The 27,937-nt window shown below is 45.1% G+C and overlaps 1 protein-coding gene across 2 annotated transcripts in view; it reads left to right on the top strand.

Moving 5' to 3' along the window:
* Window positions 1-27,937, top strand: part of Macroh2a2 (macroH2A.2 histone) — a 60,316-nt gene that overhangs the window by 6,006 nt on the left and 26,373 nt on the right. The window contains exon 2 of one of the 2 annotated variants that reach the window (XM_078041011.1): window positions 13,535-13,758. In XM_078041011.1, the coding sequence (XP_077897137.1) occupies window positions 13,587-13,758 (172 nt within the window). In that variant the 5' untranslated portion in view covers window positions 13,535-13,586. Of the gene's footprint in view, window positions 1-13,529; window positions 13,759-27,937 lie in introns of both variants that reach the window. The other variant, XM_078041005.1, reaches the window with a different exon arrangement.

Here is a 27,937-nt window from a genome sequence, read left to right as displayed (position 1 = left end):
ATCTGATCGGCCTTGCAGAATGTCAGTGAAGTGATGATCCACTCCAGTGCCCCTGCCCCCAGCCCCTGCCGCTGCCAGGAAAAAAATAAAATGAATTTTTCCTCAGCTCTTCTGCCGTCCATGTACAGGCCATCCAAACGCAAAATGAAAGCAAAATTTTCAGGTCCACCTTTTCTTTTCCATCAATCTCATGGACAATGAAACAGTGACTACAAGGACAGATCCTCTGGATCTGTTTTCCCAGGTGTCGAACCTCTGTGAACCTTAGTACCCGGTGAGCACCCTCCCAGAGCATCTCCGTGGGACAGCAGCATCTTCTCAGCTGGAGACCTGGGAGGCCACCAGGTGGTGGGCTCTCAGGAGGGGCTCCCTAGAGCCCGGGTGGGAAAGGGGGACACACACAGCCCTCCAGGTCCCCCCCATCTGTGTTATACATAAGAGCTCCTATAATATATATAAATGTTCATTCAAGGCCAAAAGAAATGTTTTTAAAAACAAGGAAAACAGGGTGGGGAGGTGCAGGCAGGGAAAGAGTTCCAGATCGGCTGCCTCTGCTCAGGGCAGTCTGTGGCTCAAGGCTGGAGAGCAGACACCTGGCCCTCCAGAGTGCTCAGTGGCCCACACGGATGTCTCTGGAAGTCCCTGCTGGATCGGCAGCACCTGCTGTCCGGGACTGGTACCCTCAGTCCCACCCCGCATCCTGCATCCTTCATCCCACTGAGATGCTCTCGCAGCTCAGAGAAGCCCGGAGGCTGCTGCTCACAAGAAACTCCCTACTGACTGCAAACTACCCCTATTTTGAGGAAGTGACATAGTTTGCCCAAAGCTCCTATTTGTCAAATTCTCCAAGAGTAAAAACACAAGAGACCAGGCTGGACCCCGGGAAGGTTTGGGGGTGTTTTGTTTTGTTTTTGTTGGTTTGTTTTTTATTTTCCACGAATGAATCGATTCAAGAAGGCAAACCAGTTCATTTTCTGGGTGACTTTCTCCTGGGACGTCTTCCTAACTCATATTCAAACAAAACTAAAATTGTCCTCTCTTTCTATCCCATCGCCCATGGCCACACATTTATATTAGTAAGTAGCTCACGCTAAGAATGAAGAATCAAACTGTAGAGCCACAACTTCTGCCTTTTGCTGAAGAAAACCATCGCTCAAGTTCAACAAAGATTAAAAAAAAAAAAAGTTAAAGTGTCAGTGCACTGACAGCCAGGGGGTCTCCTAAGTCCCCCACCCCCAGCCCCCACCCCATGCCCCTCCCCTAGCCCCTCTGGAATGACCGAGATGGCCACACTGTTCTCTGCCTCTGAACTGTGGGGACTGTGCAGGCAGTGGAGCTTCCCACTCCAAGACATGAATGGAAATACTCCTTTTAAAAAGGGAATGATTTGTTATCCAATAGTATAATTTAAGTAAATTGGATTAATGCTTGGTTCTCACATTCATGGTTGGTTAATTTGGTTAATTTGATCCCGTGTCGTTTTTGATGAAACCGCATTTGATATAGCTCTTTACGTTATAAATTGTTAATGTGCTTTAACATATATGACGATAAAATTATTGACTATTCTCATTCACTTAAAGGTGGCCCTAGAAGAAAATGGTTTGGAAAGTATTACTTGTGCAATAATGATTTGCCCTTGGAGTTCATAAATGGAAGTGTAATAGAGCAAGTGATTTAGCTGGTATTACTGAAAATGGTTTTTACAGCTACAAAATAATGCTAATAAACTATTATTATTTTAATACAGTACTTAGGGTAACACACCAAAATATAATAGAATGCTATTAGGTGTGAAACTAAGAGATTTTTTTTGCAGACCCTTTAAAATATATTTCTACATATAGTTAATGTATTTATTTTGAATTCCCTTAGGTCCTACTTCATTTTATTTCATCTCATTTTATTCTCCCAAAGGATGGTTTTGAACTGAGAGAGTAAAGATGCCTCATTGCAGCGTCGGCTTCATTTTTCATAAATATTTACAATATCAGATATTCCAAAGCACAGTACTAGATGAGGGAAATATCCTAGGTAATAACAATAAATAAACTGGAAAATTTTCTGCAATTTTAAAACAGTACACGGATCCATTGGGGATGACACTATAAATTTCATGTTCATGAACATTTCTGAAAACAGTGTTTAAAGTCTTTTTAAAAATCATTTTCATCATTAAAAAGCTGTAAGACCTCTGATTTCTAGAGTTAACATATGCGAAAGCATTTTGATTTGTGTGCTTCTGAAGAGCTTGATCTCAAAAGATGTCTTATAATCTTAGATCCTCTAGCAAATGGTTCATCATCCTGACCTTTCCTCTGGCCTGTGATTACTGCACCCACCCTCAAGTTACTGATTTCTCTCTGTGTCTCTCCCTCTGTCTCTGTCTCTCTGTCTCTCCCTAACCTCCACCACCAGGTTCTTTTTTTTTTTTTAATTTTTTTTTTGTAGTTGGAGTTGGACCCAATACCTTTATTTTATTTATTTATTTTTATGTAGTGCTGAGGATCGAACCTAGGGCCTTGCATGTGCAAGTCGAGCACTCTACCACTGAGCCACAACCCCAGCCCGTGTTCTGTCTTTTTAAAAACCTCTGTATAGAAATTTGACTGTAAAAAAAAAAAAAAAAAAAAAAAAAAAAAAAGGTCATTTAAATTGGAGCACTGGCCATGTCCAGTGGCACTCTCCCACAGTCTCAACAACTCCAGAGGCTAAGGCAGGAGGATCATAAGTTCAAGGTCAGCCTCAGCATTTATTTAGAGCCTCTAAATAAAGTATAAAAAAGGGCTGGGGGTGTGGCTCAGTGGTTAAGCACCCCTGGGTTCAATCCCTGGTATAAGATAAAACAAAACATAACCTCAGGGCACTGGAGGCTTCTAATGGACTGTCGTGGTCTTTATCAGTTTACAAAAAACAAAAAATTAAAATGTCATGGAGTGGGGCTGGGGTTGTGGCTGAGTGGCAGAAGGCTTGCCTAGCACATGCGAAGCCCTGGGTTTGATCCTCAGCACCACATAAAAGTAAATAAATAAAATAAAGGTATTGTGTCCAACTACAACTAAAAATTAAATATAAAAAAATGTCATGGAGTTGTTTGAGGCATAAAAAAATGCTTCATTCTTTACTAGCTCTTTATACTTGAAAAGAATTTATTTGAATTAGAAGAAAAAAATGTTTGTCTAAAGAATCCAGACTAGGGCTGGGGTTGTGGCTCAGTGACAGAGCATTTGCCTAGCATGTGTGAGGCGCTGGGTTCAATTCTCAGCACCACATATAAATGAATAAATAAAATAAAGGTCCATGGTCAACTTAAAAAAAAAAAAAAGAATCCAGACTGTCTTTTTATTAAGGCATAGAGAGTGTTAAATGAAGTTAGTCAGCTCTTTGTCACCAAAAGCAATTATTCATTTGCCTCAATTATCTCCAGACCAGTTAGTTTTCAATGGCTCACCTGATGATAGAAATAGTGTTAATTTTTTAACATGACATTATTATTCAATTATAAGACAGTTGAACCATTTCTCCTTACCAACATATTCATCTCTAGGCTAATCTGCAAATGAGGTGTGTTTAAGGTCTTAAATGAACATGACTCGTCAGGCTTCCAGTTCCAAGTGACGGACTGAGCACGTGAGCTGTGATTCAGCCCCTTCCTTCTCCGGAGCCCACAGAAATCATGGTGAATAAACACTTAGGAACAAAGGGACAGGGTGTAGGTCATCAGCAAATTGACACTGTCAAGAAATTTCCAGAAGACTAAATGCGCTGTCACAGGGGAAGCCACAGCTAAGAATGAACACGGGAGACAGCCGCAGTGAAGGTGGGCAGGTCACAACTGGGGACAGCTGAGCCATTTGACCTCTGTCCCTGCCCCGGGAGAATCTCTGGAAATGTGTTCATTCACCAAGCGAACCACCTGAGGGTTCCGGGTAAAGAAATCTAACTACAGGACTCATCTAGAACTTCTGGGATGGGGGTGGCTCTCAAAGCTCCCTCATTCTGATGTTGGGGGCTCTTCTTTCCTCAGGGGATAATCTCAGTTAGGCCTGCTGGTTGGCATAACCGTACACACACCCCAAAGCTCCAAGCAGGTGCAGGCCTGCCTGAGCAGAGCTCTTCTATCTACCTGTGACAATCCCTCTGTCCTTCCTTCTTAAACACAAGTGTGTAACCAGAGACTCCCGGACCTTTAAGGAAAGGCATCATGTAGGGACAGCTGAAGATGAGTCAACAGGACAACTGCTGGGGAGAAACAGAAAACAGACGTTTCCTTTAACGCGTTCTCATTAGTTGCAAAGAGATTTGAAGAGATGGCGCATTCAAAAAAGAACAGGATGCTGCGAAAAAGGAACAAGCAAAACAAGGAAGAGCTCCTGGAAATTAAAAATGTGATTCCAGAATGAGATGTGGAAAGGACTGAAAAAAGAAAGAGAAAAATAATGTAAGAGACGTAGAGAGTAAAGCAGGAGGTTCACATCTGGTTTACAGGTGTTTCAGGAAGAGACTAGTAAAGGGGGACGTGAGGGAAATACAGGGGTGCTGGGGTGAGGGGATAGTCACACCTAACAGGGGGAAGTCCCCGAGTAAGGAAAACCCCAAGTTTTCAAACTGAACAGGCTTATTGCCAAGTGCCCAGCGGAATGGATGAGGTGGGGTGGGGTGATCGATGACTTCAATTATAGACCCCACTGAGTGATAATTCAAGATCACTCAATTAAGACAGTTCCATTCGTGTAAGAAAACAGTCTGCTCCTCTGTGCACTTCCTGAAGAGTTCCACGAGGTAGACACCAACAGAACAAGAGAAAACCAAGGAAGGGATTCCTGGGGTCAAGGATGAGCAGGAAGACACCCCAGGATGACCCCAAACCACAGCTGGAAGCCCTCAGAACGAGGATTCTGGGAAGAATACAGTTTCTGCAAAAAAATAAAAAAACTAAAAACGGTATAATTGTATAATTGAGAAGCTGGGTGATTTGAGGGATATGATAGTGGTATATTTTTCTTTAATCAACAAGAACAAAGAGAAATATAAGCTGAGTGTGGCAGCACACACCTGTAATCCCAGTGACTTTGGAGGCTGAGGCTGGAGGATCATAAGTTCAAGGCCAGCCTTAGCAATTTAGTGAGACCCTGTGTCAAAGTTTTTAAAAAGTAAAAAGGACTGAGGATGTAGTTCAGGGATAGAGTGTCCCTGGGCTCAATGGTTCAATCTGGTATTGCAAAATAAAAAAGAAAGAAAGAAAGAAAAAGAAAAATAGAGTCCATTCTCATTATTTACTGATTCCATATATGCAAATTTCTTACTGGCCAAAATGTATTTGTATCCCCAAAATCAGCACTCGTGGCGCTACTGCTGTCCCTCAAGGACTTGTGTTTATACAAAGCTGCAAAGAGTCTGCGACTCCCCACGTGCACATTCCCTGCTAAGGGTGAGCAGGGCAAGGGCCTCCCTCCTTGCGTCCACTCAGACTGTAAATAAGCGTCTTCCCACAGTCTGTTTAGTGCCCTGCTTCTTCGCATCTTTGTGGGGTTTGTTGGTGTTCACAGTTGAAGATGCCCACATGCACAGTGCTGCGGGCTGTCTCGTGTTTCCATATGGAAAAAATATGGGTGTTAGATGAGCCACGTTCAGGCATGAGTTACAGCGTTGCTGACCGTGAGCTCAGTGTTAATGACCAGCAACGTATATGAGATAAGATGTCTTTAAACAGAAACATACCCACACATTTAACAAGAATCAACTGTAGTTAGTGACTTCAGGGGTTCGGGAGGAAATTATGTAAGAAAGATAAGGTCCCAATGTGAAGCCAAGTAACACATGGAATGATCTCAAAAGAGAATCCATTCTTCTTGAGGCTGGACCACAGAGAAAGAAATGGATGCCCACAGCCCCCTTGATTATGAAGGAAACATTGAAAAAGTCTTAGTCACATGGGTTCTGTCTATTGGCATTTAATTTTCAAAGTAAATCTAGAGAAAAACTGTGGATGACTTTGTTGTGACTGTCAAACAAAATATAAAATGTAATGGACCAGAATGGAAAGTCCAGGAGACGGTGGAACTAGGAGGTTGTGTGGAGGGGAGGGTGGGGAGAGAGCGGCTCAGTCCTCATCTCACGATGATGGCACAAGAAAGGCCTCGAATTGATGGAGTCGGAAATAGAGACAGAGATGGACGGTCAGTGGAGGAAATAAAACTGTAAACTATAACCGTCAACAGTGGGAAAAAGGAGCTGGGTGTGGTGACGCACGCCTGTAATCCCAGCAGCTCCGGAGGCTGAGGGAGGAGGATCACAAGTTTGAGGCCAGCCTCAGCAACTTAATGAGACACTGTCTCAAAATAAAAAATAAAAAGTGCGGGGGATGTGGCTCAGTGGTTAAGCACCCCAGGTTCAATCCCTGGTACCAAAAGAAAAAGAAAAAAAGGAAAAAGGAGAAGAAAGATGAATTAATTTCTCATTCTTCTTAGGCCCAGGTGGAAACTGTGGGAAAGTGAAAATGGTCTGAGATAGAGGTGTAAACTGGAGTTTGAAGGTAGTCGCCAGAACTAAAATTTTAAATTGCTCCACGTAGTTGCATCTGGAAGTGAGATTGGGGATAGAGAGTAGAATGGGAGACAGTTGCTTTTCATTTTATGCATTTCTGTACCTTTTGGCTTTTTGTCTATATGCAAGTATTACTTAGATTAAAATAAACTCAAAGTCAGGTGCAGTGGTACACCCCTGCAATCCCAGCAACTGAGGAGGCTGAGGCAGGAGGATTGTAAATTCGAGGCCAGCTTCATCAATGTAGTGAGACTCTGTCTCAAAATAAAAAGTAACAAGGGCTGGGGATGAAGCCCAGTGGTAAAGTGTTTGCCTAACCTGTGTGAGGCCCTGAGTTCAATCTCCACTAAAAAGAAAGAGAGTAACATTAATAAATAAATAAATAAAGTAACTCCTTTACTGTTATTTTCCTTGCTTCAGGGTAAACAGAGTAACTACAGATGTTCCTCCACTTACACTGGTATTATGATCCAATAAACCCATCGTAAGTTTAAAATATCTGAGTCCAAATTGCATTCAATACACCTGATCCACCCGACAGCCTAATGTAGTGACACGGCACACCGGAGTCTTGGTGGTTTCCTCTCGTGTAAGTGTGGCTGACGGGGACTTCAGCCCACCACTCAGCAGCACAAGAGAGGATTGGACTGCATATTACTAGTTCAAGAAAAGAGCCAAATTCAAAATTGGGCCAGAGGGTACTGGGTGTCAAACCCAGGGCATCACACATGCTAAGCAGGTACTCTACCACAAAGCTACACCCACACCCCCAGATTATAAATTTCAAGCATTCTGTCTAGTGAATTCTTAAATTTACTTTATAAAGTAAAAAAAAAAAAAATCCTAAGTCAAACCACTGAAAGTCAAGGGCTATGGGAGTATGGTTAAGCTTGTGGGTGGTCGGCTCTCACACAGAAGGCCCACACTTTCTCAGTTCCCAGAATCCTTAGTGTCTGTTGTGTGTCCTTGATGCCACTGGACCAACAGAAATGTCTGTCAGTGCCATTTGGGAAGTCCAAAGAATTCATGCCTACCAACGTCCTAGGCATTTGAAAAACAACAATGAATTAAAAGCCAGGCACGGAAGCACCCGCCTGTAATCCCAGCAGCTCAGGAGTCTGAAGCAGGAGGTTCACAAGTTCAAGGCCAGTCTCAGCAATTTAACAAGGCCCTAAGCAGCTCAGTGAGACCCTGTGTCTAAATAAAATACAAAAAGGTGCTTGGGATGTGGCTCAGGGGTTAAGCACTCCTGGGTTTAATCCCGGTACCCCGCCCCCAAAGAAAAGAATATTTTCATTCTATTCTTTTTTTTTTCTTTCAAGTTTTTTTTTAATTTAATTTTATTTTTGTTTCTATATTTAGGTTCTAGGGACTGAATCCGGGTGCCCTATCACTGAGCTATATCCCTAGCCCTTTTTATTTATTTCATTTTTATTTATTTATTTGTTTGTTTGTTTGTTTGTTTGTCTTGAGGTAGGATCTCACTGAGTTGCCCGGCTGCCTGGCACCTGGGACCCCCTGCCTCAGCCTCCCAAGTCACTGGGTTTTCAGGCTGTGCTGCCACTCCAGCTCCAATTTCTTCACTTTTTAAATTTTATTTTATTTCTTTACATGTGCTAAGGATCAGACCCAGTGCCTCACCCGTGCTAGGCAAGCGCTCTAGCACTGAGCCACACCACCCAGCCCTGTTTCAAGTTTTTAAAATTATTTTATTTATTTATTTACACAAATGGAGCACTGCTTTTCGTTCCTCTGGTTGTACGTGACGGACAGTGGCACCATCCGTGCAGTCATACGTGTACACAGGGGTAATGATGTCCATCTCATCCCACCATCTGCCCCCTCCACTCTTCATTAGCCTCAAGGGGTGGCAGATGGGCTGTGTTCACCTGTTGGACCTTCCACCGGTTCTCAGACCTTGGAATCAGATTTTCTGTCCCGTGATCAGTTTTCACTCACCAAGTTTAATCCCAGCCACCGTCAAAAACAGATCTGGCATTATCAAAAGAAACCTAATGCCACCTGAAACCCTCCCCATCCTAAGGTGGCAGCGGCGGGGTCCAGCAGAAGTCAAGAACCCAAAACTCGAGCTTCCTCCAGTGCTGCAGGCTCACCCAGGGGCCTGTGAGTTTGGGGCCCGGGGCTCTCACATCTCCCTGGAGCTTTACTGTGGTTCATCATGACCTTTATTAGGGTATTACGGGTTACTTATTTTCCAATGCAACTTCATGGGAAAATATTTAAAGACAAGGATCGTGTCAATTCCACAGCATCTAATGTAGCTTCTTGTTCGATAACAAACGCTCCATAGATGCTACTTTCATTGACACTCTGGGTCATTGATTGCATGATGCATACCAATTTCTAGAGATAGTAAAATGTTTTAAAAAAAAAGTGCATCATAAAATCAGTGAAATATAGTAGTTATTGGAATAGGCTGCTGTGAGTTTATTGCCCGTGTCTGAATCAGGGCTGCAATTTAATATTTACCCTGTGTTATCTATAAAATCTAACCCATCGGTGGCCCTACAGGCTTAAAACCCAATCGGAGAAATAAATCCTAAAACAACAGAGCCTGATCGCCCTCTGCCCCCAGCTCGCTCACCAGCACTGGTTGGGGGCGGAGCCGAGGGGCAGACAGCCTGTGTTTTCCCCCCTTCTCTGCGTTTGGAGTTTTATTTTCCTGCCTCCCACCACCTACAGCTTAAAACTCTCAGATTCAGGTTGGAGGACTTATGAGAGTTTATACCTGGGTCTTTCAACAGTATGGACCAGGTATACAGATACATCGCAGATCTGAGCTTTTTTTTTTTTTTTTTTTTTTTTTTTTTGGTACTGGGGATGGAACCCAGGGGAGCTTGACTAACACTGAGCCCCATCCCCAGCCCTTTTTTGTATTTTATTCAGAGACAGGGTCTCACTGAGTTGCTTAGCACCTCACTAAACTGCTGAAGCTGCCTTTGAACTCGTGATCCTCCTGCCTCAGCCTCCTGAGATGCTGGGATGACAGGCATGCATCACTGCGCCTAGCAATCTAGGCTTTACCTGGTCCCTAAGTGCCCCACTGCAGCCCGGAGGATAGGGCCCCCTGACCGCCTAGCAGTGGCCACCAGGCCCCGAGCAGTGTGGCTGTGCCTCACCAAGCCCCATCAGTCTGTTTTTTCTTCAAGCATGGAAACAAACATCGTGTATTACAGTCTTTAAGTCTCGCCTACTCGGAGCAATATTGTTTTAGAGCAGAAGGTAAATAAATGTAAACATTTAAGTGTTAATCAGACGGAAACAAATTTCCCTGTTTCAGTGATTCTTTTCTCTTTAGACAGTAGACTATTTCAGACTCAAACTTGCAGAATGTGGATAAAAATATATTCGAGATTTTAACTCTTGACTTCCCAAGACTGAATAAAAAAAAATATATGTATGTATGTGTGTATATATATATATATATATATATATATATATATATAATTCTTTTTGAGAGAAAAGGGTGTCCTGAAAAAGAAAGTAAGGGGTTGTCATTTCTCCTAACCCCAGACATAGACTTAGGGGAGGTGTGGTCTTAGGATGCAGGATCCTCAAGTGTAACATTCAACTCCCACCCCCCACACACACTTCCCCTGGGGATTCCTGGATGTGGCCTGATCTTTACTGAAAGTGTCCAGGGGCCTCATGTCCCTGACACCCAGCAGAACTCTCCGGTCCTGGTTGAAGGACATCAGTCCATCATCTCACACTGAGACCTCACCTGGGGCTGCATCCCCATCTTGTCCAAGGCCCTGATCTAGAAGAAGGTCTGAAGCACAGAGTGAATCTCGGTATAAGCTACTACATTTGGGATGATCCCTAAGGTGAAGCACCTTTTTGCAATATGCAACTGGTGTGTTTCTCTGCTTGAGCCCACCTCGCTTTTCCTTCCTGGGCCATTTTATCTTCATGAGTGTTTCGTGTGCAGGCTAATTTAGGCATCGTCAGTCCCCTGAAGTCACTTACTTTTCTTCTACCACTGGTCCTGATTCCTAATTTTCAGGACCATGGTGACTGGTCTTGGCTACTAACACTGGGGAAGTTCCCAAGGAGCTGTATTGCATGTTTCATTTGAGAAAAGTGTGTGTGTGTGTGTGTGTGTGTGTGTGTGTGTGTGTGTGTGTGTGTGTGTCGGGTGCCCTGCCCTGTGGCATCTGCACGTCATGCATCACGGTGGAAGAATGGTTCTGGGAGAGGGTCTGACCTCCAGATCCACAGGGCATGTCCACCCTGTGATGGGCTTTTCAGGTAGTTTCCTTGGCAACCAGACTCACTAATCCTCCCTCCACACAGACCCACACTTACCAGGAGTGGCGGGGGGAGCACGTAATTGGCTTAGTGGATTCACCAGTTCATCTTTGTAAACCTGCAGTCTCTTAACTCTTGAGAGCCAGCTTCTTAAGGGGACTAAGCTGCTTTTCTAAAACCATTTGAAAGTGCATTTTATAAAAATGAGAAAGTTTAAGACCAGAAGGACCTTAAGGATCAATTAGCCTCCTCCCCTGTTCTATAGATGAGGCTCTGGGAGCCCAAGTAAGTGACATCGTGAGCTCACATAGTCAGTTATGTAGAGGTGGGACCACACTGGGGGGTTCCTGCTCCCTGTCCTGGGCTCTTTCCACTCCACCAAGAGCCACCTGCATTCTGAGCACCCTCCTGGCTAACGTGTGCGCTATGAGGTCAGGGGCTACTTAACACTGCTGGGTGTGTCCCCCGCCCCCAGGACAGCGCTAGCCAACAGCAGGTACTCCACGCCATTACACACCTGGCCTTGGTTTCCTCGACACACGTTGAGACAGACACCCCACACCCCACACCCCACACGGCTCCCTTCTGTCAGCAGAGCACGTCCATCAGCGGATTGGCTGGAGTGAGCAGCCAGGACAGCAGCACCAGAGACTCGGAGGTTCTGAACACGAGCTGCTGTTGTCTCCCTGCGTCCTGCTGTCAAAGAGGGGACATCCTAAGGCTACATTTGCATGTACTTAACTCATGAAAACCTACATCCTTTGGTGGCAAAGGACATATTAAATAGGAAAGTGATAAGTACACGTGAGCCTTCTAAAATAATGTGTGTCAATAAGATGCCCCCAACTCCCCTCGTTCACCTAGAGGACAGGTGGGTGTCCAGAAGAGGGTCTGTGCCTCATTCCAGAGTTTCTATAGGAAACTTCTTAGCCATAACAGAGTCCTCAAATCCTTCAGAAAGTTGAACTTTCTGTTCACGCTTTTGTCCAGATTCACTAAGTCGCAGTTCCACGTCCATTTCTCATTAGCTCTGCGACCGGTTCAGCCCTTTCCTCCATCCGCTTGGCCCACTCCTGGCCCTCCTTCCTCCTGGCCATCTTGGCTGTTGGAGGGATGACCTGTTCAGAATTTACACGGCCTCCTGGGTGGGTGCCGACCATTTCCATTTACTTTGACTTGCTCATTTTCCATCTCCAAAGAATGCCGTGGCTCTGGAGCAGACAGCTTTGATTCATTAACGCATTTCAGAGAAAATCTCCACCTCCGTCTCTTGGGTCCTGTTTTGGTTTCCTGTTGTTTTGTTTTGTTTGTTTGTTTGTTTTGTTGGTCCATCATAATTTCCTTATTTTGAATCATTTTCCATTTTGGGGTCCCAATAGTCCCTCGACCAACAGTTCAAACACACCCAAGTTCTATTACCAATTATTTTTGACCTCACAAAGACTTGGTCCAAGAGGATGTAGCGGTTTTATTTATCCCCCAGTGATGGCTTCCTAAGTAGCGGTGAGTTATACACCTGCATCCTGGGACGCTCTGAGAAGCCACCTCTTCATGCTGACTTGAAATCCATCATCCCCCAGGTCAATCTGGATTCCCCATTCCTGGGAGCAGCCGCTTGGGTTGTTTTATGGCTTTTCATCTGCATGTCTGGCTACTCCACAGGAGCATATTCAATAAAACTGCCTCTTCCGGCCTGTTTCTGGGTTTGGTTCTGTTTTGTTCCGTTTTTTTGTAGATGGACACAGTACCTTTGTTTTATGTATTCATGTGGTGCTGAGGATCCAACCCAGTGCCTCACGCGTGCGAGGCAAGCACTGTGCCACTGAGCCCCAACCCCAGCCCCTGTCTCTGTTTTTAAGAATTGCTACACCGTGGCTGAACTTAGAAAGGTGTTTCCATCTGAGAAATGCCTATCAGCTTCATGTGGATCAAAGCTAACGATGATGGGTGCGGTCACCTGGGCAAAGAGGAGCCATATGTGATTTCCTGATGCTGCTGTAGGAATCACCTCCAACTCAGTGGTTCCAATCAACACAGACAGGTGGGGTGCCACACGCCCGTGATCCCAGCTACTCAGGAGCCTGGGGCGGGAGGACTGCTTGAGCTCGGGAGTTCAAGGCCAGTCTGGGCCACACAGCAATTTCCTGTCTCAAAACATAAAATAAACAGTAAAAAAATGCAAGTTTGGCACCGTGCACTATTGAGCTCCCACGTCTAACATCAGTCTCAGTGGGCTAAAGGGAAGGTGTTGGCAGGGCTGGTCCCTCGGGAGGCTCGGGGAGAATGATTCCTTCTCTCCAGACGTCTCTTGACTCACTCTGATTCCCTGTCTCTCTCTGGTAAGGATCCTGGCGATGGCATTAGGCCAACCCAGATGATCCATGATGATCTCCTATCTCAAGACCCTCAGCTGGGTCACACCTGCAAAGTCCCTTTGTCCTACACCGTCACGTCCACAGGTTATGGGATGGGGAAATGGACATCTTTGGGATCACTGTTCAGCTGACCACACACCCATCTCCTGCCTCTCAGTCACAGTTTACTCTGGCCTGTCCTCTAGAGGCCCTGCTAGCCTGGCGGGGACGGGCGTTTGTGGGTGGCCTAATGATGCCCGGCTCCCCACCTGCCGCCAGTCACCGTGGTGCCCGAGGGCCACAGCAGCGTACCCATGGTGTTTCCATCTCCTCACTCCTGCCTTCTTTCCTCCCCAGCATAGTGAGTGCCAGGAGGCCAGTGTGTCAGCAAGCTGAGAGGGAAACTGAGGCAAGATGTCGGGTCGGAGCGGGAAGAAGAAAATGTCCAAGCTGTCCCGGTCAGCCAGGGCCGGGGTCATCTTCCCGGTGGGGAGGCTGATGCGTTACCTGAAGAAAGGAACGTTCAAGTACCGGATCAGCGTGGGCGCCCCCGTCTACATGGCTGCAGTCATCGAGTACCTGGCAGGTAAGTCCAGGTCCGCCGCTCCCAGCTCTCCACCTCCAGGGGCCCCTTTCACCCTGGCCGTGGAGGGACCCTATGAATCACCCCGAGCCTGGCTCAAGGCTACGGTGGGAAGTGACAGGGTATTGCCTGGCCTGCTCGGCTCGGGGCCTAGGAAGGATGGGTGGTCAGCATGGAAGACCAAGAACCCACAGTTAGCTTGGCACGGTGGCACATGCCTGTCATTCCAACGGCTTGGAAGGCTGAGGCAGGAGGATTGCAAGTTCGAGGCCAGCATCAGCAAAAGTGAGGCCCTAAGCAACTCAGTGAGACCCCTGTCTCTAAAGAAAATACAAAATACAGCTGAGGATGTGGCTCAATGGTTGAGTGCTGTTGAGTTGGATCCCAGGTATCCCCCCCCTCAAAAAAAAAAAAAAAAAGAACCCACAGTTAAATGGCTCTTCCAGGTCTGTACCCTGCAGGTGTGTCTAGATTTTAAGCAAATGCAATACCGTATTCCACCACAGAATTGTCACCATGTCATTAACATATATTCCCGGGTATTCTGTGCATCCTAATCTTGCACCAAAGACAGTTTAGTAATAAATGGTTTTTACTTAATCATTTAAGTGTTATTTAATACTGACGCTTCTTTAAAAAAAAAAAAAGCTTCCCATAATGATTGCATCTCATATTTTTGCAAAAATAAAAATTTTTTAGACACAATCTGAAAGGATTCTGTGGTGAACTATGATATGTAAATATGTAGGCTCCTGAAGAAGACACTTCAGGGAGAATTTTATTATCAGGGATTTTCCCTTTATATCAAATTGCTCATTAAACATCAGTTTTCCTGGTATATTTAAATTAGAGCTCAATGCCTATCAGTAACAGGTACCTGAACATCAAAAGCATCTTCATGTGGTTCTATAAAGCCAATGTAATGTTTGAATTTTGTCCTCTATTGAGGCAGTTCTCTGTCTTCTGTGGGCACACAGGAGATAATTTCCATATCTGTTGTTAAATTATTTGTTTTTGCTAAGAGACAGATTTTTACTATGTGTGTTCTTTCTTCCTATCTAACTTTTTGTTACTTTTCTCTTATGTAATAGTTAAATCAAAACCAAGCTTCACAATATCAGAAATGTTTTTTTAAGAAATATATAATATATTAAAAATATAAAAATGAATAAGTGTGATTAGTTCCTCATAGGGTCATTTTATCCATGAGCAACACTGTTTCTAACTTTGCCCAAGATTAAAAAAAATACCTGGACACCAAGAATAAGTGCCTGGTAGGATAAAAAGCCAGACTGCCTGGCAGGACGTGGTGGCGCATGCCTATAATCTCAGCAGCTCAGGAGGCTGAGGCAGGAGGATCACAAGTTCAAAGCCAGCCTCAGCAACAGCAAGGCACTAAGCAACTCAGCGAGACCCTGTCTCTAAATAAAATATAAAATAGGGCTTGGGATGTGGCTCAGTGGTTCAGTGCCCCTGAGTTCCCCGGTCCATCCCCCCCACCCCCATCGAAAAAAAAAAAAAAAAGCCAGACTCTGCAAACTGTCCCTGGCAAGCCCAGCCCCTGCCCTGTACCATGCAAACCCCCGGAAAGGTCCCTGCTTCCTGTTTTCTTTCTTTCTTTCTTTTTCTTTTTTTTTTTTTTTTTTTTTTGCTGTTGTTGTTGTTGTTGTTGGTAGTGGTGGTGGTCCTAGGGCCTCACTCATGCTAGGCAAGGGACTCTGCCACTGAGCTACATCCCCAGCCCCTGTTTCCTCTTCCCTCCCGTCCCTCCCTCAGGAGGATGGCTTCCCCTCCTAGCCACTCCCCAATCAGCATTTGCTGAACAGTCTGCCTTGGTCCATGCCTGGACACATTCTCCCTGGGAGTTTCCAGCAGCCAGGCCTCAGCACCTGACCTGTTGTGAAATGAAGGCCCATTCCTGGGCTGAACACCTTTCTGGATCCTCCAGGAGTTGGAGAAATGACTTGGGGGGCTCCAGGACTCAGCCCATCAAGTGCTTCAGAGAAGAGCTTTTCAAAGTGGGGACCCCACAGGAGTCACATTGATAAGGCTGAGACTCCAGTAATGCTGCTGCTGCTCCAGAGACCACACTTGGCGTAGCAAGACTGCAGCCACCCTCTAGCCACAAGCCCACAGACCTGGGGGACGCTTGTTTCAAATGCAGGTCTATCTCTCTGTGTCCCCAGGTGGTCTGAGTCACTGAGTCTGAGATGGGACTCAGAAATCGATGGGAGCCAGGCATGGTGGCACACGCTATAATCCCAGTGACTTTGGAGGCAGAGGAAGAGAACAGAAAGTTCAAGGCCAGCCTCGGCAAGTTAGCAAGGCCCTAAACTACTTAGCAAAACCCCTATCTCAAAATTAAAAAATAGAAAGAACTGAGTATGTAGCTCAGTGGTAGAGTGCCCTGGGTTCAATCCCCAGGACCAAATATAAAAAATAAAAGAAAGAAAGGCTGGGGCTGGGGCTCAGCGGTAGAGCGCTCACCTAGCACGTGAGAGGCACGGGGTTCGATCCTCAGCACCCATCAAAATAAATAAAAGAAAGAAAAATTGATGGGGAAATCTAGCTCAGGAAGGGAGTGAAGGAAGACTCCCTCAGCTTCCAAGTGGGGAGCTGGGATTCGGGGCCTTTGACCCCAGGCTGTGTCCTTTTTTGCTACATGACACACTGCCCCAGTGTTTTTATAAATGAAAATAATTTTGCTTTTCCTGTGTCTCCACTTGGTGCAAATACAAAATCTAGCCTTTTGGATACTGGCCTCTCTATTCTTTGGTTCACCGTGTTAGATGGGAAATGTTGAGTTTTCCTACTCCACAGTATTTGCTGAGTCCGCGTTCGTTAATCTCCACACATCAGCGCCCACAGCAAGGCCTTGGCGGGTGAGTCCTGGTGGTAGAACTGGGCCATTGATGCTGGGCAGGCAGGAGAAGTGAGAGAAGAGATCGGGTGAACAGAGCAGGATGCCATGTACATGACATCCTTCCCCCAGCCAGTCCCACGATTCATCCCTGCCCTCTGCCCTCTGCCCTCTGCCCTCTGCCCTCTGCCTCTCTGTGACCTGTGTTTTGTGCCTTTCTCCCCCACCAGGTATTAGGGATTGGATCCAGGCAAAGACTTGTTAGGCAAGCACTGAGCTACACTCCCAGCCCTTGTAGGTTTATTAATTTTTAAAAATTTAGAGACAGGGATTTGCTAAGTTGTTAAGGTTGGCCTAGAGCCTGCGATCCTCCTGCCTCAGCCTCCTTGTTGGGATTTCAGGCATCAGCCGCCCCACCTGGGCTCTTTGTGCCTTTTCTCCCCTCTAAGCTTAGGATGGCATTGGAGATCACAGACTTAGATGTCACTTCAAATCCAGATTTATCCAGGAGTTGAGGCTGTGGCTCAGCGGTAGAGCACTTGCCTAGCATGGGTGAGGCCCTGGGTTCGATCCTCAGCACCACATAAAAATAAAATAAGTAAAATAAAGGTATTTTGTCCAACTACAACTAAAAAGGAATATATCCAGATTTGTCCATTTGTTAACTGTTACCTGACAGTGGTCCATTTGTCAACTGTTACCTCAACCTCTCTGAGCTTTGGAGTTTTCCAGAGCCAACTCATTTCACTTAATTAAGTGAGGTCATGTATGTACATTGCCTGGTGCATAGAATACACTTCATAAACAGTGCTTCTTCTCGTCCGTCTGTTAAGTGTTGATAAAATCATTCGGGGCACAGTACAAATGACTAATTCTGTTAAGGTGGTGTATGCTTGAGCTGAATTTGCATTTTCATGGGACAAGGAGTTTTAATTCAAATTCCACTGGTTTTAATTATATTGGTGCAATTGCAGGCCACCATTGACTAAGTGAAATGGAGGATTTTTTGTTTGTTGATTGGTGCTATGAGTTGAACCTGGAATGTCCCCCACTAAACCTCATGCGTTGAAGGCTCAGGCCTCCAATGCAGCAGGTAGGGCTTTGAGGAAATGACTGGATCATGAGGGCTTTAACCTCCACAATGGATTAATCCATTTGATGGATTAATAATTTGCATACTACTGAGAGGTAGTAGAAATTAGGCAGGGAGGGTATGATTAAAGGAAGTATGTCACTGAGAGCCATGCCCTTGGGGACACTGGTCCCTAGCCCTTTCCTTCCTCTGTTTCTGGCTGCTATAAGCTACACTCTCTGCCACACCCTTCAACCATGATGTTCTGCCTTGGCCCGGAACAACGACCCAACCAACCACGGGCTGAAACCACAAGGCAAAATCTTTCTTCTGCAAAGTTGTTTCTTTCTCGAATTTTGGTCACAGCAATGAAAAGCTCACACAGCTAGTAAGTTTGTTTTATGAAGGGTGGAAGAAAGGGTGTCCAATGTGTATAAACCTCCTGTCACCCTTGAAATGACCTTCACATTCATGAAACCATCCTGACTGATGCTGCCTTTGGATCAGACCTTGACGATGTCGAGAAAACAGGCAGACGGGTCCCACCTTTGCTGGGTCCACTGTCCGGCAGGGAGGACCAGCAGGAAGCACATCACAGGAGAGGAGGTCACGCCGGGTGGGGAGCCAGAGGGCAGGGAAGGGCAGGGGTGGGACGCACCGTCTGATAGGAAGCAAGGGCCCGGTAGGCTGTAACCGGGCTCCCGACTGTTTTCGTCAGCTTTTTCTCTGCTGTGACTGAAAGACCTGACCAGCACATCTGTAGATGAGGAAAAGTTTATTTGAGGACTCATGGTTTCCAAGTTCTCAGTCTATAGATGGCAGACTGCTGCAGGCTGGACGGCGGGGCCCGCGTGAGCCTTGGCTCCGCTTCTGCCCGCTGCTGTTTTCACCTGCTGCCTTCCTGCTGGGCGCTTTCGCGGGTCGCTGTCAGTGCACGCCGGCTTGCGATGCTGCAATCCGGCTGAGCACAAAAACACAAGCCAGATGGAACTGAAACAAAGTTTTATTTTGTGAGAGGCCGTGTGCGTCCCCCTAACAAGCCGGTCCACACACCCACACACGTGTGTCCCTACCGGACCCGGGGGGCTCCACTTCCCCCGGAACACCCTCCTACCATCCTTCCCCAACCAATGGGAACTCTCCAGGAGTCTTGTAACTTGAGTCCCCAAATGGGCCTAAGTGAACAGTAGGAGCCCAATTTCCATATGAATGTAATACTTTGCAGTGGCTCCTAGCATCTGCCCCCTTCTGTTTAATTAAGCAATGGCAATGTGGCTAGGGACCGTGCCTGGTAGGTTGTCCAATTTAACATGTGGTTCTTACCCGTCATGGGAGAACTGACTTTTACACGTCAGTTTCCTGTCTTAGGTTGAATCCACTGTAATCAGATCAACCCGTCACTGACTACCGGTCTAGCATAGCCATGCTTGTGGATAGGCCTAAGCACCAGTGGGGGGGTGAGGTTCTTGCCTCACCTCTGTTGGCCCCCAAATTTAACTTTGGTGCCAGTGGGGGGGTGAGGTTCTTGCCTCACCTCTGTTGGCCCCCAAGTTTTAGACCATCACTAGTAGAAGGGAGGAAGATACAGAAATGCCACGACACCAAGCCAATTGACGGCTCCTTAGGAAGAACAGTAACACTGGTGACACAGCAGCTAAGATATTTCAGCACTACCATAATTCACTGTATCAACAAATAGAGCACAATGCATACAGGTGATACATAGTCCAGGCAAGTTGTGTAAGCAGTTCAAAGTGGAGGAGTCTATCAATATGTCCATTTCCTCCCAAAGTAAATTAAGTCCTTGATTGAGCAGTTCAAAGTGGAGGAGTCTGTCAATATGTCCATTTTCTCCCAAAGTAAATTAAGTCCTTGATTGAGGATACTTATTGAGTTATATTGATTGATGTATCAGTTTATATAGTTTACTGTGATAGCTATCATAGAAGTTGTAGTTTGGTTTTATCTTAGTCTTCACCGGCATTGGGATGGAGATGGGAATTCTGGCCATGGTGCTAAAGAGACATTATCTTGAACAGAATTGTTAAATATAATGAAAAGGAAAGGTGAAAGTAAACAAACAGATCTGTTAACCACCTTTAAAAGCAAAATTTATAACAGCTGTTTACCTAATTTAAATTAAACCATATAAGTCACGTGATTTTTTTTTTTTTTTTTTTTTTTTTTTTTTTTTTTTTTTTTTTTTTTTGGATCCATTTATATCTATTTATACATGAGCGCTCCTTATAAATGAAATATGGACATACACACATACAGACATACAACACAAAACAGTGCATACATAACATAGAACATATAGGACAATAGTAAATAAAGGCCTTGTAGCTATACCTAGGTGAAATCTCCATTGCAATGTTTAAAAACTTTACAGTTAAAAAAAAATAAAACACAGTCAAAAAATAAAACTGATCAGAAAAACATTAACCTAGGTTTGTATGAGCTCAAAAAGAAAGAGAAAATAAATAAATAAATAAAATAGAACCTTATGATGTGGGAAAAATGTAATAATAAAATAGATATTGAAAAAGGCACCGTGGTAAATCACTGTTGTAGATGTAAGAATAGCCAAGCTGGAGCTCTGGATATCAGCTGTTATGGATTTGAGTCAAATCATCTTCTTTTTCTGTAGAAATTGTTTTAGTTAATCTCTCTGGAATCCAAATTGGTTGCTGTTCCTCCTGTGGAAAAACACAGACGGAGCCCCGACTCCAGACTATTACTGGGTCCGGACCTTTCCATTGTCCTGTTAGAATATCTTTCCAAAGTACCTTAGGCTTATGTACATTTTTCGGATACATATGTCTTTCCGCAGCACTAAGTCCTGATGAATCCAAATTTAGAAAGTTTAGAGTAAAAAGGGTTATTTTAAGTTTATCTTTGGGGGATATATACCCTTTTCCAATTCCTTCCTTTTGTTTTAATAAGTACATTTTAATAGTTTGATGAGCTCTTTCAACTATGCCTTGACCCTGTGGATTGTATGGGATTCCTGTTATATGAGTAATGCCAAATGATGAGCAAAATTGTTTAAAAGAGTTAGACGTATAACCAGGAGCGTTATCAGTTTTTAACTGTTTAGGAACACCCACAGTGGCAAAATTTTGTAAGCAATGAGCTATAACATCTTTAGTTTTTTCTCCGGCATGAAGGGAGCCCATTAAAAATCCAGAAGAAGTATCAACTGTAACATGTAAATATTTTAATTTTCCAAATTCTGGCAAGTGTGTAACGTCCATCTGCCAAATATGGTTAGGTATCAGTCCTCTAGGATTGACTCCAAGATTAACTTGTGGTAAAAATGTCACACAATTTTGACATTGTTTTATTATATGTCTGGCTTGTTCCTTAGTTATTTTAAAACGTTTTTGTAAGGTATTAGCATTGACATGGAACCTTTTATGAAAATTTATAGCTTCTTCTATTGTGGAGAAAATATGTATGTCATGTGTAGATTTATCTGCTAGTTCATTACCCAAACTAAGGGCTCCAGGCAACCCTGTATGTGCCCTGATATGTCCAATAAAGAATGGATCTTTTCTGTCCCAGATTAGAGTTTGTATAGCAGAAAACAAAGAGAAAACAGTAGAGGAAGGAGAAATCCTACCAGCATCTTCAAGGGATGCTATAGCATTAACTACATACTGGCTATCAGAGAATAAATTAAATACAGAATCTTTGAACATCATAAAAGCTTGTAATACTGCATTGAGCTCTACCTTTTGAGCTGATTGTTTGGGTACTAAAAATGTAAAAGTTTGATCAGGGGTAACTACCGCTGCTGTACCATTGTTTGACCCATCAGTGAATATATTTGGAGCATTCATGATAGGGTTTTTTTTTGTCATTTTAGGAAAAACTACAGGATGCTTAGACCAAAAGGACAACAAGGGATTAGATGGCAAGTGATTATCAAATGAGACACTAGATTTACACATGATTATTGCCCAAGTATTTAACTCATTAGCTAACTCATCAATTTGATCCATAGTATATGGAGTAATAATTTTATTGGGAGAAATCCCAAACACTCCCTTCGCTGCTTTTATCCCTTTGAGTATTAATTGTCCTACAGCCTCAGGATATCTAGTAAGAATAGTATTAGGGGAATACGATAAATGTATCCACAATAATGGACCTTCTTGCCAAAATACTCCTGTAGGAATATTTTTTGTTGGTAGTACAATAAATAATAAAGGCAAACTTATATCAATTCTATCCAAATGCATATTTTCCATATATGTTTCAATGATTTTTAATGCCTTTCTTGCTTCAGGCGTTAACATGCGGGGTGAATTTGGATCTGATGGACCTTTTAGGATATCAAATAAGGGTCCTAATTCTCCTGTTGGTATGCCTAGGTAAGGCCTTATCCAGTTTATGTCTCCCAATAATTTTTGAAAGTCATTAAGTGATTTGAGTTGATCTACTCGTATTTGAATTTTTGGTGGACGGACCATGGTTGAGGATAATAAAACTCCTAAATAATTAATTGGAAAATTTAATTGTACTTTATCTATTGCTATGTCTAGATTATAATTTTTTAGTAAGTTTGTAAGTGTGGCATAACATTCTAGCAATGTGTTCTTATCTTTATGTGCTAATAACACATCATCCATATAGTGAAATATTTGTAGTTCAGGATTTTGATTTCTAAGTGGCTGGATTGCTTTATTAACATAAATTTGACACATAGTCGGGCTGTTCGCCATCCCCTGGGGTAAAACTTTCCACTCATATCTCTGATCAGGACCTTCATGATTTAGTGCAGGGATAGTAAATGCAAAATGTGGACTATCCTCGGGATGAATTGGAATTGAAAAGAAACAATCCTTAATATCTATAGTTAACACATGCCAGGTTTTTGGTAAAGCAGACAATTGGGGAATCCCTGATTGAGCAGGTCCCATAATAACCATCTCATTATTAATGGCTCTTAAATCTTGTAATAATCTCCATTTACCAGATTTCTTTTTAATGACAAAAATGGGAGTATTATGGGGAGATACGGAAGGTTGTAAATGTCCTTCCGCTAATTGTTGTTTGACCAGATCGTGGGCTACTTGTATCTTTTCTTTAGTCAGGGGCCACTGAGGAACCCACACTGGTCTTTCTGATTTCCATGTAATTTTGATTGTCTCAGTGGCCCTTTTTGAAAACCCAATCCATGTTTATTTATTTCTTGATCTATTTGAATTGGTGCTATCATATCTTGATCTTGTTTCCTTAATCCTTTTTCTTTTCTAAAGCCTTGTTTAGCCCTACTAGTGGGCGCGTTAGAATTGACGTTATTTGTTAATGTCAATCCTAATTGATCTAGGACATCCCGTCCCCATAAATTTATGGGAAGATGGTCCAATACATAAGGCTGTATAGTTCCTTCACATCCTTCAGGATCCCTCCAATCTAATACCATAGCACTTCTATGGGGGTTAGTTGCCACTCCTAGGCCTCGAAGCGTTTGAGTGGCTTGTTGCAATGGCCAGTGCTTTGGCCATTCCTGACGAGATATGATGCTGAGGTCAGCACCTGTGTCCAGCAGCCCATTAAAATCATGTCCTTGAATATTTAATTTTAGCATTGGGCGAGAATCTAAATTTAAAGAAAGCATAGCCCAATCTACACCTGTGGAGCCTAATCCCTTGGAACCTCTTTCTACATTACAACTGGAAAATTCATCATGTAGGCTGGGTATTATTAATAACTGTGCTATTCTATCTCCTGATGAAATTACGGATATACCTCTTGGAGAACTGGCTATAATTTTTATTTCACCCTCATAATCGGGATCAATTACCCCAGGACTTATCATAAGTCCTTTTAGTGTAGAAGAACTGCGTCCTAATAATAAGCCTACTGTTCCTTGGGGAAGAGGTCCTTTTATTCCTGTGGGAATGATTTGAACTCCCATCTCTGGAGTTAATACTGCTCTGGCAGAGGCACAGATGTCCAACCCTGCGCTCCCTCTAGTTTGTCTGATGAGGGATCTGATGGATAGTGCGTCCTGGGCACTACCTTGATGGTGCTGCTGGGTTCCTCCATTGCCCCGTATATTTGTGGCTTTGGGCCCCGGGGCATTGGGCCCTCCAATTCGTTTTTTGACAACGGGGCCTGATACCTTTCTCCACGATATTGTGGGTAGACACTTGGTCTTTGTCCATTTTTTGATAACGGAATACCCTCTATGGTGGTTTGAGAACGGCATTCATTAGCCCAATGTCTCCCTCTATGGCATCGTGGGCAAATACCCGGGATTCTACTCCTTTGATACCTAGCTTTGTTAAACCCTCCTCCTATGGGGCAATTTCTTTTAAAATGTCCTTTCTGATTGCAATTATAGCATGTTTTTGGTTTGGTATCTAAAGCCTGTTTTACTTCAGCTGCCATGACTTGTCCTTGTTCATCAATGTCGCTACATAATTTAATATATGTGTTTAAATCTCCATGTTTCCACGGTCTAATGACCTCTTTGCAGCAACGATTTGCTTGGTCATAAGCCAGTTGTTTTATAAATGGCATTGCCTGTTCTGTATTTTCAAATGTCTTAGAGGCTGTTTCAATAAGTCTAGCTACAAAGTCAGCGTAGGGCTCATTAACTCCTTGTGTTATCTTAGATAGTTGACCTTGTAAATCCCCTTGTCCCTTCAAAGTTTTCCATGCCTTAATTGCATTCATAGTGATCTGAGCGTATACGCCAGGATCATATCTAATCTGTTGCCTCTGACCCTCATAAGGTCCTTTCCCCAATAGCATTTGAGAATCTCTTTCAGGATAACCTGCTGCTGCATTTCGCCTAGCTGTCTCCCTGCAAAATTCCTCATTGGCAATTTTCCATAATAAATATTGTCCTCCATTTAGCACAGAGTGACACACGCTAGCCCAATCTTCTGGTGTTAAGTCCCAGCTGGTAATAGATTCGACCATTCTGACAGTAAAGGGAGCCGCAGGCCCGTAGGTTTGTACAGCTTCCTTTAATTGCTTTACTATTTTGAAATCTAAGGCACGGTAAACTCGTTCCCTTTCTTCTCCCCGCTCAACTACAGGGCATGCTAACTTTTGGGGTCCTGCCTCAGGATTCTGTTCATCACCTATGGAAACTGAGGGCTGCTCAGCTACAGGTGAAGCTGTTGGTTGAATTACGCCCTCTGGTGATGGAACGGAGTTAGTACTAGCCTCCCTATCTGAGGGTCGTTTTTTCCCTAAGCTTGCCTTCTTCAATTTTTCTTCTGTCTGACTAGCTTGAGGGACCTTTTGTTTTGCTTGACCTAATAAGTTTTCTGCCATAGCCTGGACCTCTAACAATTTACTTAACAGTCTTTCGGTTTGTTTTTTACTAGATTCTAATCTACTATAAAGGTAACGTAACCCAATAAGGTAGGATAGAAGAAAGCCAAAACAGAATGAAACAGAAACGGAGAGGAGAAAAATGATTATATCAATTTTTTCTTTCTCAGGGCCGAATAACTTAAAACCTTGAGCCAACCATTTTTCCCAATTCGCCTGAAAAAATTGTAAGGCTAGAGAGCCTGAAATAAAAGCAGAATAAATCAAAACAAAAATACCCATTCTGTCGCCTTTCCTTAGGGGCGAGCGATATCACTCACCTATAAATTTTGGGCGTTCCCCGTACAAGGGCCACCAAAATGCTGCAGGCTGGACGGCGGGGCCCGCGTGAGCCTTGGCTCCGCTTCTGCCCGCTGCTGTTTTCACCTGCTGCCTTCCTGCTGGGCGCTTTCGCGGGTCGCTGTCAGTGCACGCCGGCTTGCGATGCTGCAATCCGGCTGAGCACAAAAACACAAGCCAGATGGAACTGAAACAAAGTTTTATTTTGTGAGAGGCCGTGTGCGTCCCCCTAACAAGCCGGTCCACACACCCACACACGTGTGTCCCTACCGGACCCGGGGGGCTCCACTTCCCCCGGAACACCCTCCTACCATCCTTCCCCAACCAATGGGAACTCTCCAGGAGTCTTGTAACTTGAGTCCCCAAATGGGCCTAAGTGAACAGTAGGAGCCCAATTTCCATATGAATGTAATACTTTGCAGTGGCTCCTAGCAGCAGACTCCAATCCTCCGGAATTGAGGTGAGGCAGAACATCATGGCGGAAGAGTGTGGCAGAGGGAAGCAGCTCACATGATGGTCAGAAGCAGAGAGAGAGGTCTCTGTTTGCCAGGTACAATTATATACCCCAAAGCCACACCCCCAATTCCCACCTCCTCCAGACACACACCCCCACTTCAGTTACCACTCAGTTCATCCCTATCAGGGGATTAATTCACTGATTGGGTTAAGGCTCTACCAACCCAATCATTTCTCCTCTGAACCTTCTTGCATCGTCTCACCTGTGAGCTTTTGGGGGACACCTCACCTCCAAACGCTAACACCAACCCTGGCTCTACTCAAGTCCATCAATGTTAAATCGTGGCACCTAGTCCCACCCCCAGAGACTCCGAGGTGTGTTCTGGGCATTGGGATTTTAAAACTTCCCCCAAGGGATACGGATGGAGGCCAGGGTGGGGAATGAGCTGGTCAACTCGAATGGGGTGGATGAAGTAGGAGGAAGGAAATTGGGAGAGGTGGAGTCGGGGTGAAACCCCAAAGTTCAGAGGGGGTATGTGGGCCTTTTCAGGAAGCTGCATGTGTCCAGCACAGAGCTGGGAAATGGGTGTGTGTGGGTAAGAGAGGAGACGGAGGCCCCGTGGCCCAGGTTAGATTCTGCTGGCCTTGAACCATGTGAGAATGTGCACTTTTTACACTTACAGGTCGGGGGACGTTAAAGGCCAGAGCTGGCATTTGGGGGGCTTTGAGTGAAGAACTGTTGTCAAGAAGCCGGCGTCCGGGATACCAGTCGGAACTGTTCTAGTGTCACTTCTGAGAAGTGACAGTGGCCAGGACTAGGGCTGCACGGAGGGCTGGTGAGAAGCAAAGTGAGCTGGGAGATGAGGGGAGGGTAGAGTCGGCTCTGGGCAGTCCTGGGCAGGCCAGTGGGAGGGGTGTCAATGATGTCAGGCGTGGACTGGCTACCTTCCTGTAGGCCAGGCTGCCCTGTCTGTTAATCGGCTTGTCATCGCTGTCCCCAGAATACCTGGCAACTTAGTGGAGACAGGTTCATCTGGGCTCACTGCTTCAGGGGTTCAGTCGATCCCATTGCTCTGGGCCCAAGCAAGTCAGAACATCATGGCAGAAGGCCCGGACGAGGAGCCTGGCCTCGGGGAAGACCACAGAGAGGGGACAGGAGCCACCGGGAAGACGAGCCCTTCTAGAATACACTCCCTGGGACCCACGCCCTCCAGCCTCGCCCCACCTGCCTTCAGTTACCACCCGGTTGGTCCATTCAGACCAGGATGGACCGATTAGGCCACAGCTCTCACCATCCAGTCGCTTCACCTCTGAACACTCCTGCATGAACACAGGAGCATCCAAACCATAACACACAGGTCGGGGAGTGGCCCTGTGGGCTAGCAGCTAGTGGCCTGCGGCTCAAGGAGGAGTCGAGAGGGACAGCACAGGCAGGATGCAGGGCTGCATTGGGGATCTGCGGAGTTTGGGTGTCTGTAAGATGCCCAGGAGGGCAGGGTGCTCGGGAAACTAGATCCAGCCAGGCTGGACTCTGACTCGGCCATTCACCAGCTACGAATCCCTGGTCCCCGCGTTACTGTGAGTGCCACATGTCAGCACCTCTGCAGGGAAGGCTGCCTAGGCTGTCGCAGGCCCCAGAGTGACCTCAGGGCTGGGGCACAGGGCCAGGCTTCAGGCCCTGGGAGTGAGCAAGGTCACAGAGAGAGAGCACAGCACCAAGAGCCCAGGACCCAGCTCAGGGGACACCAGAGTGCCCAGGTAGAGGGGGAGACGTGGCAGAGGGGACTAGAGGGAAAGGCAGGAGTGGGAGACGCCAGGAGAGCCAGCGAGGGGGTGAGAGGCGCGACCCTAAGGGAACTGCCACCCCAAAGTCATGGCCACCCTCCTTGGCCAGGATGGGGCAGAAGGTCAGAGCCAAACTGCAGTAGGTCAGGACAGGAAGGTGGACATGAGGGAGGAGGGACAGAGGGTTGTTGTTGAGTGGGGACAGAATTCCCACTGGGGACTCTCCAAAAATTTGGGCATTGGCGGCGATGGTTCCACAACTTTATGAATACACCGGACACCACCAGGTCGTAGGCTTAAAATAATTAAAACAGGAAATTTTATGTAAAACCAAACACCTTATGAGAGACGAGGCAGCTTGGGTCTTC

This window comes from Ictidomys tridecemlineatus, chromosome 1 (assembly GCF_052094955.1).
Source record: "Ictidomys tridecemlineatus isolate mIctTri1 chromosome 1, mIctTri1.hap1, whole genome shotgun sequence".
Classification (NCBI taxonomy): domain Eukaryota; kingdom Metazoa; phylum Chordata; class Mammalia; order Rodentia; family Sciuridae; genus Ictidomys; species Ictidomys tridecemlineatus.
Note: the sequence above shows the minus strand (reverse complement) of the source record. Positions and strands in the feature narration are given on the sequence as shown.